Source organism: Anas platyrhynchos, chromosome 5 (genome assembly GCF_047663525.1).
Source record: "Anas platyrhynchos isolate ZD024472 breed Pekin duck chromosome 5, IASCAAS_PekinDuck_T2T, whole genome shotgun sequence".
NCBI classification, from domain to species: Eukaryota; Metazoa; Chordata; class Aves; order Anseriformes; family Anatidae; genus Anas; species Anas platyrhynchos.
Genome location: NC_092591.1, coordinates 34,661,570 through 34,675,484, shown reverse-complemented (window position 1 = coordinate 34,675,484; position 13,915 = coordinate 34,661,570). Strand labels below are relative to the sequence as shown.

General features: G+C 38.8%; 2 protein-coding genes across 3 annotated transcripts; one reads left to right on the top strand and one right to left on the bottom strand.

Annotated features, from left to right (window-relative positions):
- Positions 1–1,572: 1,572 nt before the first annotated feature.
- On the bottom strand, positions 1,573–5,765 carry HAUS2 (HAUS augmin like complex subunit 2). The gene is given in 7 exon segments (XM_027459510.3): positions 1,573–2,135; positions 2,257–2,365; positions 3,004–3,136; positions 3,723–3,792; positions 5,105–5,197; positions 5,462–5,720; positions 5,722–5,765. Coding segments are annotated over 7 exon segments (858 nt in total). The 3' UTR covers positions 1,573–1,985.
- On the top strand, positions 5,764–10,721 carry LRRC57 (leucine rich repeat containing 57). 2 transcript variants are annotated; one of them, XM_027459511.3, is made up of 6 exons: positions 5,764–5,902; positions 6,471–6,635; positions 7,313–7,448; positions 8,531–8,799; positions 9,277–9,462; positions 10,028–10,721. In XM_027459511.3, the coding sequence occupies exons 2-6, from the start codon at positions 6,552–6,554 to the stop codon at positions 10,067–10,069; spliced, it is 717 nt and encodes a 238-aa protein (XP_027315312.1). In that variant the 5' UTR covers positions 5,764–5,902; positions 6,471–6,551; the 3' UTR covers positions 10,070–10,721. The 2 variants fall into 2 exon arrangements, with proteins under 2 accessions (XP_027315312.1, XP_027315313.1); XM_027459512.3 differs by having other exon boundaries at positions 5,770–5,902; positions 6,457–6,635.
- Positions 10,722–13,915: the final 3,194 nt, after the last annotated feature.

The following is a 13,915-nucleotide window of genomic DNA, read 5'->3' as shown; positions in this document are numbered from 1 at the left end:
ACCTTCCAGAATGAAGTCCATGATGAATCCTTCAAACTTCAAACTTGCTTTTCCCAATTCATGACCCACCACAGCGATGTTAAAACAAATACGACCAGCTGTGAACCACTGTTTGATTCAACAGATTTAGCCCTTCAGTCACACTAAAGAAAGAATCAGTATGTAAATAGCAAATTGCATTAGCTAAACCCTGCCATCTCCACAGACAGCTTTCCAATATTGGAGTAAAACAAGAAAATATGCTCAACTCTTTAGCTATGGCAAAAGAATAAAATAATCTTCATTTCAAGGAATTATAATGAATAATCTAACTAGAAGTGTTTTCATCCTATCTCTGAGCCTTAGATTACAATATCTTTAGTTTACCTGACTGATCTAAAGAATCATTGTAAGACAATTTGAGAGAGAAATTAAACCAGCAATAGAGACAATGGACCATAATTCCAGAAGTCTGGATTTTGTTTCTTCCAATTTCACAGAATGTAAAAATTGCAGCTACTCTGCAATTGCATAGAAGACCATGATTTCCAAAGTATGAAATGAACCACAGGGGACCTCAGGCTCAAATCCCACAATGGGATCCTATTCATGCTTACAGGACTCAAATTCCAGTTTATATTCTCAGATCATGCTCTCTCTTGACACTCTGCTTGACTTAATTCAAGTCATTTGTCTTTTTAACATGTCCCAGCAGCAGCAGAGGGGAAAATCAGCAGAGGAAAATCACCTGTACTTGCATACTATATTAGAGAATTGTTAAGCTATACCTTTGACATCACACCCTGTAGAATAACGTAGTCTAGAAAGATTAATAACATGATTCTTAGAAAATTTCAAACATTTAATATTGAGTTGAGCAATTACAAGTAACTCTGATCAGAAGGTGCTCAACATAGAATCAACTATTTCTTCCTTAACTTTACTTTGTTTTAATGCACCTCTCATAAGCTATGGTGAAATTTGTGTGGTACTGAGCCACCTAGTGGTTACTTTCAAAAAATAAAGCGCTCGTTTTTAAAAGTAGAAATCAACACGTTGTAGTAACGAAGAATTCAGATAACTGACAATGCAGTAACAGAAGGCAATATATCTGCATGTTTGTTCCATTTCTTCAATACAAAACAGGGTGTCCACGAAAGACAACAACTGTCCTGGTTTACAGATGTCCTGGCAGTAACATTTTACGAACACATCTTTTCAAAACATAAAAGTTCCTGAGACTGTGAACTGGTACAAGTCACAGTTGCTAAGTTGTTAGTCATACGCATGGAAAAAGTTATATTCTAAGGAGGTCATTGATACAGGGCAAGCAATAGAAGAGGAAAGACTGAAGAATGTATTTATCACTATCATAGAAACATAGGTTACAAATTTATAGAACTGCTATACATCAAGTAAATTCCCAGCTTTCCCAATCAACCACATCATAGCTGTAATAAACTGTAACCTAAAACTAATTTAATTCCTTGGTTTGAACTGTTAGGTTCCTGTCCATGCTTCCACAGCACTTGGAACCACTCTTTGGTTTTTAAATGTGGGATTCCATAACAAAATGAAGACCAATAAACGTGGTTCTTAAAATCTAGTGCGTTTATTGAAGTTTTATAGGTACATAAAAAATACAGTGTATTATCAAAATACTTACAAAAATGAATAGACACATTGCAGCAAACACATGAGAAAAATCAAAACAAAATTGCATCGAAGATACAGGCTCCAAGAGAATCCTGCCCAACTATTTCAAAAAAGAACTCTTAAACAGTCTTTTCAGTAGTCTGCCTTCCTATGAGCTACTGCTCAAAGGTTGTTGTTTTTTTAAATAGTTGGAGAATGGATAATCATTTAACTATAATGTCAGAACATAAATATAACTACTTACAAAATCCCCGCTGTATTAAGGCACAACTATGTTGTACTTTTCACAGGCTTAAATTGCAATTTTTCAAATAGCCATCCCATATGAGGAAAAAAAAAAAAAAGCTGTGCTAGGTTAAAGATAAGCCAAAGTCCAATTCGGCAGTATTGCAGATACCATCAGAATACACTCCTTTTTGCAGTTCCCTCCATTCCAATATTTGCTCTGTCAGCTCCTCCAAGTCTGTCACCAGCACTTCTGTTTTTGTCAAAGCAACGTCCTGAAGAAGAGAATTAGATTTTATCTCTATAACCTGTCAGGCTGTTAAGCTAGCAGGAAACAAAGATAATCTAAGCAACTAAACAGCATTGAGAAGCTCTTTTTTTTTTTTTGCTACTCACCACGTTCTTCATGAGAGTTGGTATCTGAGGGATACTTTTCGCACTCTGCAAATGACTTTCAAGCTTCTCAACGAAAGACACAGCCTCAGTCAACAACTCTACTACGTACCTGTAGCCAAGAATGAGCTCAAAAGTTGTGCAAACACAGAACCTAATACTTTCAAGTGTTCCTTTCTTTCCCACTATGGGTTTCCTTAGTCCTCTTCTCTATTTTTATAGTTCCTAGTCATCTAATGAACTTAAGTGCAATTACAATTCTTTTATGGTTCTCAACAACAAGTAGGGCAGAAGTTATTGAAGTGCATAATTCTGTAACTGGACTAGATTTTTAGAGCATGAGAAACACTATTTTTTAAACATTTACTAAGGATCTCTGGGAATCACCCACACGCTTATTCTGAGCAAGTCATAGTGGAAAGAAGACACCAAAAGCTACAGTACTGATTCCTACCTACAGAGAAGCAAAAGGAATCAAGGATTTAACAAATCCATTTAAAAAGACACATAATCAATTGTGTAGTCTTCAGAAGGCAAGACCAACCAATTAGGCAAATATTCATTAAAAAATTTATGCTTCCATGAAATTAGCAATAAGCAAACTTCTACCTTTTAGAGGAGGTTTCACTATCACTTTTTGTTTCTATTCTCTAGAGAAAAGTGAATGAAAGCATCTGATTTTTCCTAAAATATAATTAGCTCAAATTAATTTGGACTCAAAGAAAGAACCATTATTTTTTGTATGCCTACTTGTGGTATTCAGCCTTAACAGGAAGGTTCTCTTGACATATGGGCTTCATCAGCCTCTTCCTGAGTTTCTTCTTCTCTTTCAGTACTGCTTCCAAGTGTCTGTTCATATCTTGCAATATCTGGCATTTTTTGTCTGTAAAATAGAATTGCAAAGTTGAAGCTGTTGTCCTGCTAGAACAAGAACAAAGTTTTTTGTTTAGAAAGGAAGTAAAAGTCTGATCTATCACTCAGGATAGTGTACACTCAGGAAAGATATCATTAGTCAGAATGACTTGTGTTGATTCTGTAGGACTTAATATCAATACACACCTAAAAAAAGTCCTATGTACTTTTGAAGTCATACATATGTTTTAGATACAGCTTTGTTAACTGTCTCACATCATCTATAGTTCTGAGTAAACTGTCTGGAAGAGATGAAACCCACTTCTTAGAACTATGCCATAAGATTGAAATATTACAGTGTACTTCACTAGCGTAATGCAGTATTAGCAAACTAGAATCACAGAGATTCTACTTCATGTCCTTCCGATTAAGTCCATATATTACGCAAACATTCTTTTGAGGAAGGTTAATAATATACTTGCCACCTCTAACAAGCTATGCAGTGGAAACAGCTGCAATAATTTCTAGAAGTGCGATGTACTTAAATGAAAAAATCTGCTAATGCAGTCATTTAAAATTATTTTTTTCTTTTTTTCTATGATACATAGAAAACTTACCTAAGTAAAAAGGGTGAACAATGTCTGCTGTCTCTCTCTCCAGCTGCAGAATCTCAGTTTCCAGTTTCTTCTACAAGAATAAAAATCAAAATGAAAATGAATTTTTAATGTACTTAACCAAATATTGCTGTCCCTCTTGGGGCAGGGAGAAGGTGAGAGGGAAGGAGAGGTAAGAAGAGGGACAGTGCACTTGTGAGAGTAGCCACATGCGTAAGAGCATACTACCAATTTCCCTCAAGGTGTGTGCCTTTTTTGTTGGTTAATAGGAAGAAACATAAAAAAACAAAACCACACATACAAAAAAAAACATTTTGGTGATTTATTGGGTACTTGTGCTGCAAGAGACCGATCCTGCAATTCATTCTTAAAACACAGATGCTCACATGTCCTACAAAGCAGTTTCATAGCCTATATCCTGCAAAAGTACCTCTCAAAGCTTCCATCTCCTCCTTTTGGCAAACACTGTTTTGTGATATTAATTGTTTTAAGCTGAGGAAGAACCAACCTCTCAGGTTAACCTCTTAGCTTTAATTCTTTTCAAAGACAAATGAGCACAAGAGCAGCACACTTACTCCTGTGGCTTAAAGTTGTGAGCATTTTGGCTAGACAGGAGAAGATTGAAGAAACTACAAAACAGAACGACATAGTTTTTCAAGACACAAAGCTGTTGCTTTGCATTCCTTGAAAGGAGACAAAAATTAACCTCTTTCACTGACAGCATGTCAAAGATTTGTCCAAGAAAGAATTTGTAAGTATAACCTTCCAACAAAGGCAGCAAAACATACACCTCACTAGGAGCCGTAATTCTTCCTTCTGCTACAGGGTGATGCCCACTTACTCATTCTCCAAAAAATTAAGTTGTGTGAATTTGAACTTTGCAGTAACACTTTGTAGCTGCTGGAGCTTACGCTAGTGAGCAAATGCTCAGAAAACATCAACATAAAATGCAAATCAACCATCAATTTCAGACAGTAGGAAATGACTGAGGTAACCAACAAAATGGTCCAGAGTCTAAAAAAAAAAACATTTTTTGGAATATAAGTGAACTACAAACTCTTATTTGTTCTTCAGTTTCTTCAGAAAGCTTCAGGTAACACTTCAGTCAAAGATGCAAACTACTACATCTCCGCAGTTGCACTGAAAACTTATTTAATCTTGGTATTCTTGGCTTTATGGCAACTGAGCCCACTGGGAAAAAGCTGTAAACTGTTTAACAACTAAAATGTTACAAAAAACAAGCACAAGCCGCCCCCCCCCCCCCCCCCCAGAAGCAAAACAAAAACATGAAACAATGGCATTTCAGTTCGCTGCCTCATGGGGTAAAATGTATTATCTTTAAGTATGAAGCGTCAAGAGTACGCTGACAGAAGTAAAGGCTGTACCTCATTGATTTCTGCCCGAATCTTCGCAATTTTTTCCCTCTCAGCGAATTTGGCAAAGCATGTGATATTTTGACAGGCTGAATCCAAAGTCTCCTGTGAAAGCAAGGCAACAAGAAGGTCAGTCAGCAGCCAGAAGGCACCAGGCAAGCTCTCAATATCAGCGCGGCAGCGCGCTTCAGCACTTTCACCACAACCATTATTCCAAGCCACACAGCCAGACCCGTAGCAGATAAAACACCAGCTTGTAAATCCCCACAGCTGCTTTAAGGCTCCACACGGACAAAATCCCCGCGGCAGAACGCCGCCCTTTCTGCGGACAGAGGCGGGGGGCTTGCTCCCGATAACCGGGCCCCGCACCTGCGTGACGAAGCCCTCGGCCAAGCACTCGGCCAGCAAGGCCGCCGCCGCCGTGGGCCCCTCGGACTCCCAGGGGCTGGGGCCGGCCGCGGCGGCTCTCCGCGCCCTGGCGGCCCCCGCCGCCCCCCGCTCCCGCGACCCCAGAGCCGCGGCCAGCCCGGCCGCAACGCAGGGCCCAGGGCTGGCGGCTCTTCCGCAAGGCCCGGGGCTAGCGGCCGCCGTTGCCGCGGAAACCGAGCGGCGCCGTTCCGCCATAGCGGCCGGATGCAGGAGGAGGCGGCTGGGAGCGGCGGGCGGGCGCCATGCCGGGCGTGGCGGCCCCGCTGACAGCGTTCCGGTTCCGGAGAGCCGGGGAGAAAGGGCGGCCGCTGCCCGGGGCTTGAGGGAGCCGGGGAGGCGCGGCGGAGGCGGCTCCCTCCCTCTCTGCTTCCGCCGGGGTCGGTAGGTGCCGGTGCGGGGGCTCCCCGAGCCGCCGGACTTGGGGAGCTGGGGTCGGGGAGCCCCCGGGAGCAGGAGGGGTGAGGCCGGGGGAGCGGCGGCTGCTGGCTCTGCCCCTGCTAATCCGCCGGCCTGGAGCTCCTTGAGCTCTGCTGCTGTGACAGGAGAGGGGTGGCAGTGACTGCAGGGAGAAGGAAGAGAAAGGAGCCCTGTCGCTGAGTGCTTCCAAGAAACTGAACGAAACTGTTGGATAAAAAGCAGCGCTGTCCTGGTAGATGCTACTGAAATCACGGAGAGTCTCCATAAACAACAGCCTTACATAACTGGGCCCCAGGAGAGCAGAAACGTGGGAACTATAAAGTTGTCCCTGTAGTTCTAACCACATTCATTGCATTATTTCAATGTGCAGGCTGCAATAAAGAATGCATCTTAAGCTGGGTAAATATTTATCCAAAATTTTAGAGAGGTGACAATGCAGCAGCAAAATGGTTTGGTGTATTGAGAAGCTTTTAGTGACACTATGCATAAAATGACTTTTTACATTTGCTTTATAACAGAATTTCTATTGCAGTCCTCCAGCACAGAACAACAGAAAAACTGGCTGAAACCATCGCTCAGACAAACTCTGTACGCTTGACAAGGAAGTGTGAGGATGGGAAATAGTGCATTAAAAGCCCACCTGGAAACAGCACAGAAAACCGGTGTGTTTCAGTTAACAGGAAAGGGACTTACAGAGGTAATGCAACTGTAATAGAATCCTGGCTATTTGTTTGTATGACTGACACATCTGGAGGCAAATTCTCCCCTCGTTGTCATAAAGCACTGCATACGCGTGTTTCGCATAAATAGTGATCAATCGTATTTCAATATTTTTTTTCTTTTTTGCAGAGAAGAATTTTGCTTGCATTGTCTTCTCAGGACACTTGCATGCTTCTGATCTTATGCTTTAGAGTGAATGCATGTTAAAGAAGTATTAGTTACAATGTTGTGCTTTAAAAAAAGAAAGGCTAGAAACTTGGGACAAAATGTAAATTTTATAACTGTATTATTTTCTAGAAAGATAGTCCACAATTTGTCATGCTTAGATATTTTTGCTGTATTTAGCTGTAGTCATGAATAGTCTATACTTCCTTCTCCTTTTTTAAAATTATTTGGATTAAAAGTACTCTTTCTGGATGTTAGACTGTCTCCTTTATATCTTTTTCCCTTTCCTGAGAAAAAAAGTATTAAAAATACAGATTTTTTTTGTTAAAAATCTGTAAACTTAATTGCAAACTATGACAGTTGGACATTGTGATACATATTATACAGCATGTAATATATATTTCACTTAAAATTTCAGAGCTACATAACATGAACATTTGAAGTTGTATCAAGTATTTAGATGATCTTTTTTTTTTTTCTCTCTCCTAGTTTCCTGAAGATCTGCAGAAGCTAACGAGCAACTTAAGGACAATAGATTTGTCAAACAACAAAATAGAGCTCTTGCCACCACTCATTGGAAAGTTTTCCTTTTTGAAGAGCCTTGTTCTAAACAACAACAAACTGAGTATGCCTGCTAATTATTATCTCCACAGATTTTTTAAAGTCTATGACTTCTCTGATCAAAAACTAAATGTAATGATTTAACTCTCACAGGATGTAAATGGAAAGTTTAGTCACCTAAACTGAAATCTTTGGAATTCATGTACAGGAAAAAAAAAACAAACAACAAATCATAAATTCTCCAAAAGTAGTTGCCAGCTTAGTTGTATTATCGGTTTAACAATGACATGTAAGTACTTAAAACCATATGGTTTGTGTGCTGTGACTTGTCTGATCTGAAAGTTTAAGTGTCAGATGGTTTAGTACTTGCATAAAGAACAGGCAATTAAGATGGTCTGTAGAAAAGGTTGGCCATTGAATGGTTGTTGCTGCTTCTCTTGGACAAACATCAGTGGAAGTTCAAAAATATTGAGGTAACTTTATGCTATGAGAGATGCTGTCTTTTGGATGAGAAATACATTTCTTGACTCTTTATGGAAAAATGAGGATGAGATGAAGAAGCTAACTGTTGTTATGTGTTCACTGTGTATTAATTGCCTGTTTGAAAAACAAATGTCATTTACAAATTTGTTTCCGTAGTGCAGCTTAGGAGTGTTACAGATGTGTGTAGACAGAATGAGGGATGGATGAACCCTAGGAGAGTTTATCTAGTGAGACTTATCTGATATGTTACAGATTGGTTGAGAACTTCTGAGTGAGTTGAGTAATACCTGTAAAGGGCTGCAGGAGACCCGAGGCTGTAAATTGTATGGTATAGCAAATGTCATAGAATACATTGGCAAAGTGGTTAGTAAAGGGTGTAGCTGATGGTGTAAAATTCTCTCAGAGTAGTGTTTTCAGCTAGAGGTTTGAAGATTGTCGTTTGCAGATTATGATTATTTTTGAGATATTTATGGAAGACATTTAGAAACCATGTGTTGTCAGTGGGCTTCTGTTTCTGTGTAAGGATTTGTGCCTTCACTGGAAAACATGGAGGAATCCTGTGGGAAAAACTTTTCCACGCAGAAGCCCATTTGACATAAATGGGTATGGAATTTTACTGTTCTTTGTTTAGGTCATTCCCTTTGTTCTGTGATTTACTTCTAGCTGCTCTGCCTGAGGAGCTGTGTAAACTGAAAAAACTGGAAACGCTGCATTTGAATGGCAATCACTTGAGGCAGCTACCAGCTGCGTTTGGACAACTTTCAGCTCTCAAAACCCTGAATCTTTCTGGAAACCAGCTTCGGACTGTGCCGACACAACTCTGTGGTCTTCGTCACTTGGATGTGGTAGATCTTTCCAAAAACCAGATCCAAAATGTACCTGACACTGTGGGAGAATTGCAAGCTATTGAACTCAATTTGAATCAGAACCAGGTCTGGTAACTGAGATAGCATGTGGATTTGGGACAGAGCCATTTATATTATGTTTTGTGGTCATACTAAGTCTAAGCTGACATTATCAAAACTTTATAGCTGAAAGACATATCTCTTTCACACAGTAGAAATGAAGGATCATAACTAGAATTTATGGTCTGAAATGTCCAACTGCCTGATTTGACTAAGAAATACTGACTTTAATCATACAGAAAGTATTTGAACAGTTATCGAGTAGGAATCTGATAAACTGAGGTGTAGATTGCCTGTCATCACAAAAAAATAGAAGGTTACTTGGACTTTTTACCATTATTATTGCTTCTTACACACTGTTAAGTAGTTAGTTAACATAATTTAGATTTACAGTATGACAATCATTCCGTATTAGTTTGAAACACCGATCACTTTAAGTAGTCATGGATAACTAACATTTTAATCCCATCTGACTTTTCTCTTTCTTAAATTTATTTCTACCAGATTTCTCAGATCTCAGTGCAGATCTCCCACTGTCCACGCCTCAAAGTCTTGCGTTTAGAAGAAAACTGCTTAGAACTCAGCATGCTTCCTCAAAGCATCCTCAGCGATTCCCAGATCTCACTGCTTGCAGTTGAAGGAAACCTCTTTGAAATCAAGAAACTTAGAGAACTGGAGGGTTATGACAAGGTTTGTATGATTATTTTTTATTAAAGAAATTTCTGGTGAAGTCCTTATCCAGTACCTCCTCAGAATTCTTAGACAGCTGTTATGTTGGTGAATGAAAGCATACAGAGTCTATTGATATTGTCACTTGTATTGAATTCTTAACATCTGAAAAAGAATTTCAAGAATTTGTCAAATATTACCTTTCTTACAGGATTCTCTGTTCTTTCATCAGCATCTTTTGAAGGGTAGCTAATGATAAGAGGTGTGTTGCAGCAAGTCTTTCCTTTGATGAGATGGGAAAGCAGGATTAAAAAAGGAGACTTCCAGTCATACTGCAGTCTTAAGGGTTCAATATCAGTTTATCCTTAACACGTCAGATTTGACTTCTGCACCATATGGACTTGCATTCTAGAGTATGAATCAATTATAGCAAATGGCAGAAAACTTTTTTATTTACAACACTAACAGTTGCATCTATGAAATAAAGTATGCTTTAGGTGCAGAGTGCTTTCGAGTCTGAAGCAGAAATGTAGCTTCTTTCAATAGTTATGAACTGTGTATTAATAATTTCTGTTTTTTTTTTTAGTACATGGAACGCTTTACAGCTACAAAGAAGAAGTTTGCGTGATCATTGTTCTGATCCTGTGTATCCCTGATAAGAAGAGTTAGTGACTGAGGCACCTGCTTCACTGACCTGAAGCAAGACTGGTGAAGGAGATGTTCAGAGTACTCCGCTCTAGTAGTCGTACAGTCTGTTAAGGCCATATTGAATAAACTGGAATAGAGTACACGGGTACTGAACTGATAAACCTGTCTAGGGGCCAGTTTTGATTTTGAGCCATGATAGCTTTTAACACAATATATGTTCTCCTTTGTCAGGGCTCATTCTTTAGTAGAGAAAGGGAAAGAGCATTTCAAATTTGCCAGTTCCCCTTCATCAGGAAGCTGTGTGTTAAGCTATAAGAGTCATTTCTCCTGGAAACATTTTTCCATGCTAGTACATGGAAGTTTTGCTATCAAAAGGAGATCTGAAAAGTTGTATATTTTGCAGTAAGCACTGTTCTACAGAGAAGAACTTTCACAAATAATGTTTTAGTTCTTAACCTCTATGAGTTTTTCTAATGAAGCACAAATAGTTATGGCTGAATTTATATCAACTGCTTTCAGTAAACAAATCATGGTTTGAGCATCCTTCATAGACTTTTCCCCATAAGCAGGAATTGCACTACAGTTCTATTCTGCTTGAGCTGCATCAAATAAAAGATGATGTTTACCTTCAATGTATTCGGTAAAATGTATATTGCTGGAAAATATAAAATCCTTGCACTGACTGTTTGTAAAAGTCTTAGCTGTCACCCTACTGCTGCTGCCTTACTATCAAAAGCATCTAGAAAGACCTAAAAATGTATGCAGTTATTTAACTTATACTGAAAATGAAAACATACTTGTTTATTTTAGTAAATTGTTTTCAAAAATGAATTTCAAGCTTATTTGGTGTAGCTGCTGCTGTTGTCACTTTAACCAATATTACAAAGGTATCATTAAAAAAAATCACTTCAGATACACAGTTCCATCAGCTGCTGGTAACAGTTGTACTTCAACTGCTGTGAGACTGCAGAGAAGTCCAGTATGTCAACACTGTGGTAGTAATTCAGTTAAGATGTACTGCATCCTCAAAACAATGAGGTAGGAAGAACTGTATTAAGTGCTTTTCTTGGCAAAATACATGTAAGCATGGATACATCTATTCCTAATGAGACTCTTACAGTCTCACTGAATATATTAACTAGCCTTCTATACCTAACCTTTCCTACACAAGGCTAGAAAGGCATCTATACAGTCAACTCCTGAAAGGTGCAAATATAATTATTAAGTGTACTCACTGTGGTTGTTAGCTGCAAACAGAAAGAAAACATTAAGAAAAATGAAGTTACCTCTGTGTCAATCTCTATAACTATAATTATGATAATGTGTTTATTTTATAAGAGTTCTCTGAGAATCTTACAGAGTAATACTTATTAAGTAATAACACTTTAGGGAAAATCAGTATTCAAAGGATGGCTATAATCCATTCTTGAATAGCCTGTGGGTATGCAAAGATAGGTTTGTAGAATTTCATAATATACAAGGACACAGATTTTATTTCTTACATTACTTTATTACAGATCAGTACAAATAGCCACTAGTAAAGCAAGTAGGTATTGATGATTAAGGACTTTATACACACCTCTATGTTATGTGAAGTGTTATGATATGGTGTAGCATTTGCCAAACTGCGTCCAGGATTGAGGGTAGCTAATAATAGACAAAGTTTCATTTTCTGAGATGACCTGTATTGTGGAGTCCAGAATCAGCCAGATGTTCCCAGCAAGGGTCCAGTCTGTCCCAGAAATCTCAAGCACAGAAATTCTCCCAGGAGAGCTTCCAGAGAAGCCCCAATTTGTATAGACATTGAGTTATTTTTGGATTGTTAGAGACATCACTATCTGTTCTTGCTAGCTTTTATTTTCCTGCCTAGAAATAAACTACCCTGTTTATTTCCCCCTCAAATCAACTTCTGCTTCTAGGATTTTTTATTTATTTATTTTTATAAAGTTTGGGGATTAATTTCTACTGTTTGCAGGAGGACAGTTGTTGCAGTTTGTGTTTCTCAAGGACATCTGAGGATGTCTCAGGCTCTCAGCCACCCAGCTGCACTTCAAAAATGCTCTGGGGTCCCAGGCTGGCAGATATGCATGTATCAAGTATTATTGTTATAAACAGGTTGACAACAGCATGGAACCAGTTCTACTTAAACTCCTATTCCAGGTGCTATTCTACAGAAAAAAAAAAAACAGTAGCTTCCAGTCAGAAGTAGCTGACAGCAGGATGATGTTTTTAGGCTACTTTGTTTTACAAGACATCACTAGGGGAATGTATCAAGAACACTCCATGTATGTCAGCATAACTGCAGGGCCTTATAGTCGCAAGGCAGAAATTTGTTCAGCTCCATACAAACATACTTCAGAAGTTACAACATGTACAAATCTGGCAGTGAATAGGTAAAAGCCCCATACTTGTTTCAAGTTCAGCTCCTTCTATTTGATACTTAAAATCCCATTTGAAATATTAGTTTTCATCCTACAGATTTGCAATGCTTAAGACATCCATAGGGCAAAGCCCCTCATTGGGCAGGTTTCCCATTGTATAAGAAAGGAGCAACTCACCAGGTCAGACAGGCATGAAAGAATAGGCCATCCACTTTGCAATATTATGCTGTGGTCTTTTTGTTGGGTAAATCTATGCTCAGACATGCTACTTCTCTGAAGTAGAACGTTTACTTAGCAGGATTCCTCTGACTAGTCAAAAGATACATAAGAATAGATGGTGTAGTTAAGTATGGGAATATCAGCAACAGAACAGTTGGAAGAAAAAGATGCCATTAGCATTGCTATAGAAAATAAAGCTTAATGTTCTTAGAAATATTGGAGTTAGATACTAAGTCAACATTTGTTGTTTACATAACCATCAGTGCATATGGAAACATTTCAGCTACAATGTTAGGCTCCTTTGCTACCTTGCAGTTAACAACAGCTACCAAATGTTTTGTAAAGCAAAGGGGAGAAAACACCATGCTGAATATTGATTGCTGGTGAATTAGTCCTGGATTATCCAACTCTCTATCAGAAACAGAAGGGTATTTGTCCCAAGGGAAAAAAAAAGCTGGTTGACACCCTCATGTTTTAGGTCACAGCAAAAAATATGTTCAAGTCATTTAATATAACATTCTGTACACTTCAGCACTACACTTAACCTATTAGTAATTGTGCATTACAGTGGGTGTGGGGAGATGGCAGAAGTGACAAACTGCTAATTTTCTTTTCATGTGTAACTATGCTTGCATTTTAGCTTGGGAATTACTGAGGTAGAAAAACATAACCCATTTAGCAATCCATGCGTATATTTTATTTCAGATTGATTTCACTTGCTCTCCATTTTTTTCATGGTATTCACATACACTTCATATATTTATTCAATTAACATTCAGATAGTGCACTGCTGTTTCAAGCGCAGCAAAGGTGAATTAGCATCTGCAAGTCACTGCATTGTGTTAACCACAAATTGTTTCACAATAGAACCTTCAGAGGAAGAAGTTTTGCAAGTTACTGCACAAGCAACATGTGCTGCAGCTCATGCTGTATGTAGATGTAGCCCTCTGTTAACAGGTTTAAACTCATCTTTCATCTAGTACGCTAGCTTGAATTTCATGGTTCACCATAAGCTATCATGGTCTAAGCATGCCCATGGGACATAGAGTACTTGCTCAGTAATTACATGCTCAGGTGGTCTTAAATATTTTTTCCCTAAGTTTTGGTAGAAATATACTAGGGCAGCTCCACCATTGTACGCAGAGCACTTCTTCCAAGCCACTCCCAGATACCACTGTTCTTTCTTTCACCTAAAAACTGGTGCAAGTCTGTATCCCCCCCAGCCC